Source organism: Colobus angolensis, unplaced genomic scaffold (assembly GCF_000951035.1).
Source record: "Colobus angolensis palliatus isolate OR3802 unplaced genomic scaffold, Cang.pa_1.0 Scaffold169, whole genome shotgun sequence".
Lineage (NCBI taxonomy): Eukaryota > Metazoa > Chordata > Mammalia > Primates > Cercopithecidae > Colobus > Colobus angolensis.
Genome location: NW_012114810.1, coordinates 3163729 through 3166137, shown reverse-complemented (window position 1 = coordinate 3166137; position 2409 = coordinate 3163729). Strand labels below are relative to the sequence as shown.

The window sequence follows — 2409 nt, the reverse complement described above, 5'->3', positions numbered from 1 at the left end:
TTCAGTGGGGTTCCTAGCCTCTTCCCTCAGGCCTTGAAACCTTGGACCCAGTTGGTACTTCCCTCTTGGACCCAGTTGGTACCTATAGTTTCAAGAGAGCAAGCCTGTCAGATGAGAAAATGTAATTTATAAAGTCCTGCATGGGTTCCAGCCCTCTGCACAGTGGTAGGTACATGGTCCAGTGATACTCCTGAGTGGATACAATTTCACAATCCCTCCAACACCCGGGAAGATGAGAGTCTCTTCATGATCAACCCCGCTCTGAGACTCATCAAAGGGCAGCACAGAAACAGCCCCAACCCTCAAATCTCCATTATCAGATGCTTCTCACTTGCATGGGAAAGTTTATTCACAGCGTTCTAGAAGGCATGGGGCTCCCAGGCTGGGATTTCACCAGCTCAGTCCACTTGTTCATGTTCATGAAGATCTTTCCTCTAGCTGAGAAACAAGAGTAAGAAGAGAAAGATGCAGAAGAGTGCCTGATAGAAAAGCATAAATATGGACCAAATAAACAGACAGAAATTACCATGAATTGCATTCACAGCTTTATTCATGCCAAAGTTTGGGGATTGCGCTAACTCTGGCAGGCTGCCTTGGTAGAGAAGCAAAGCACAGAGGCGAAGTGATGAGGTTCTACCTCACCGGCAATAACAGAAAGGGGGCCAGAAGCTGGTGTGTGTTCCGGAAGGGGTAGCGGGGCAGTGCATTCCAGAGTTGAGCTGTCGTATGCTTAGCAGCAGCAGTCATCCTCATGGTCACAGCATGCAGGACCTCGGGACCTCATGGGGATAATTCCCAAACAGCAGCACCCAGAGCTGCCACATCCACAGCTGCAGCCACAGCCCCCAGAACCACAGCATCCAGAGCTTCCCGAATTCTCACAGCAGCCAGACGATCCTGTGTTGCAGTCCTGGGGCTGCTGAATCCAGCGTCTCAGGGGACTCACCCCGAAGGTCCGGGGAGCCAGACAGCAGTAGCTGGTGGAACAGGGAGCAGAGCATGGGTCAGGGGCACAGTACTGGGAGGTTGAGCCACTTGCAGGAGCTTGAACGTAATAGCTCTGGCAAGGAGAAGCACCCTGGACACAGCATGTCTGGGTCTGGCAGGGAGCTGGACTTTTGATGTAGGTCGTCTGGCAGGGAGCTGGGCACTTCACATAGGTTTGGCAGGGAGTTGGGCATTTCACATAGGTCGTCTGGCAGGGAGCTGGGCACTTCACATAGGTTTGGCAGGGAGTTGGGTATTTCACATAGGTCGTCTGGCAGGGAGTTGGGCACTTCACATAGGTTTGGCAGAGAGTTGGGTATTTCACATAGGTCGTCTGGCAGGGAGCTGGGCACTTCACGTAGGTTTGAGTCTGGCATGGAACTTGGTACTTCACATAGGTTTGAGTGGGGCATGGAGCAGGGCCCGTCGCACAGACAGTTTTGGTCTGGCATGGAACTGGGCATTTCACAGAGGCACCATTGGTACCCTGCCCAGCCCCTAGTCCCGAACCTTTCACACAAGATGGAGGGAACTGTGGCTGCTTCTGCTGGTCACACATTGTTCTGCGGCTTTGCAAAATCTATAAAGAAAGGTTTCGTTAGAACTGCAAAACTAGGAAGGTTTCTAGGGGAAACCTTCAACATCCCCTTTGAATACAGTGATTTGCAAGCAGGGCTTTCTTGAGAAGGTTGCAGACATCCAGAGGCTGTACACTTGGCAGAAGGTAGATTCAGAGCCAGGGACTCTCATCTCTCCTCCTGTGCCTGTACTTGGCTATGTGGCTTGGTACAAGTCATCGCTCACCTCTGGGCCTCAGTCTCTATATTGGGAAATGGAGGCTTGAAATGGTGCTGCCTGTGTTTCTATCCAACTCTCCAAGCCTCCCCTCATCTTACTTCAGTGTCTGCATTGTGAATTACCCTTTGGAAATTGCTGCTCCTAGGTGATTGCCCCCTGCCACCAATTCTCTCCAGGGTGACTTCTCCTCTTCCTCCTGCCCAGACAAGGAATATCCAGTAAAGGCAAATTTGTGTCAATGGACCCTGAGCCAACATGAGCCTCAAGCTGTGCCCAGTAAGGAGCAAAGAACAAGGCTAAATTTGAGCAGGTTTCCACCACGTGCTCCTCGAACCAGTTGGACTATCAGTTGGCCTCATTAGCCCATGGACCCAAGAGAGGACTGCACAACCACACTCAGCTAAGGGGATGGGGAGCCAGTTCTCTAAAGTCCCTTCTTACACAGGAATACCAGCTCATCTTGTCCCCCTCCCTTTCCTCTCACACCCGAGGCTCCAAGTTTCCCACCAGCATTGCCTTCAGCCTCCTTCAGCAGATTTCCTCAGTGTCTAGTCCTCACTCACCCTCCATCCCATAGCTCTCATTTCACCCCAGCTTCACCAAGGCTCTGTTTCTCACCATGTC

At 51.6% G+C, this 2409-nt stretch overlaps 1 protein-coding gene across 2 annotated transcripts; it reads right to left on the bottom strand.

Moving 5' to 3' along the window:
* Positions 1 to 550: 550 nt before the first annotated feature.
* Positions 551 to 1546, bottom strand: LOC105508904 (chromosome unknown open reading frame, human C1orf68). 2 transcript variants are annotated; one of them, XM_011937929.1, is made up of 2 exons: positions 1278 to 1540; positions 551 to 1213 (listed from the first exon to the last, which is right to left on the bottom strand). In XM_011937929.1, the coding sequence occupies exons 1-2, from the start codon at positions 1449 to 1451 to the stop codon at positions 731 to 733; spliced, it is 657 nt and encodes a 218-aa protein (XP_011793319.1). In that variant the 5' UTR covers positions 1452 to 1540; the 3' UTR covers positions 551 to 730. The 2 variants fall into 2 exon arrangements, with proteins under 2 accessions (XP_011793319.1, XP_011793318.1); XM_011937928.1 differs by having other exon boundaries at positions 607 to 1258; positions 1313 to 1546.
* Positions 1547 to 2409: the final 863 nt, after the last annotated feature.

Coding starts and splice junctions, on each gene's coding strand:
- LOC105508904 (XM_011937928.1), bottom strand. CDS start 1,546: ATGTGTGACCAGCAGAAGCAGCCACAGTTCCCTCCATCTTGTGTGAAA. Junction 1,259..1,312: donor CTCCCTGCCAGACGACCTAT/GTGAAATACCCA, acceptor ACTCCCTGCCAG/ACGACCTATGTGAAATACCC.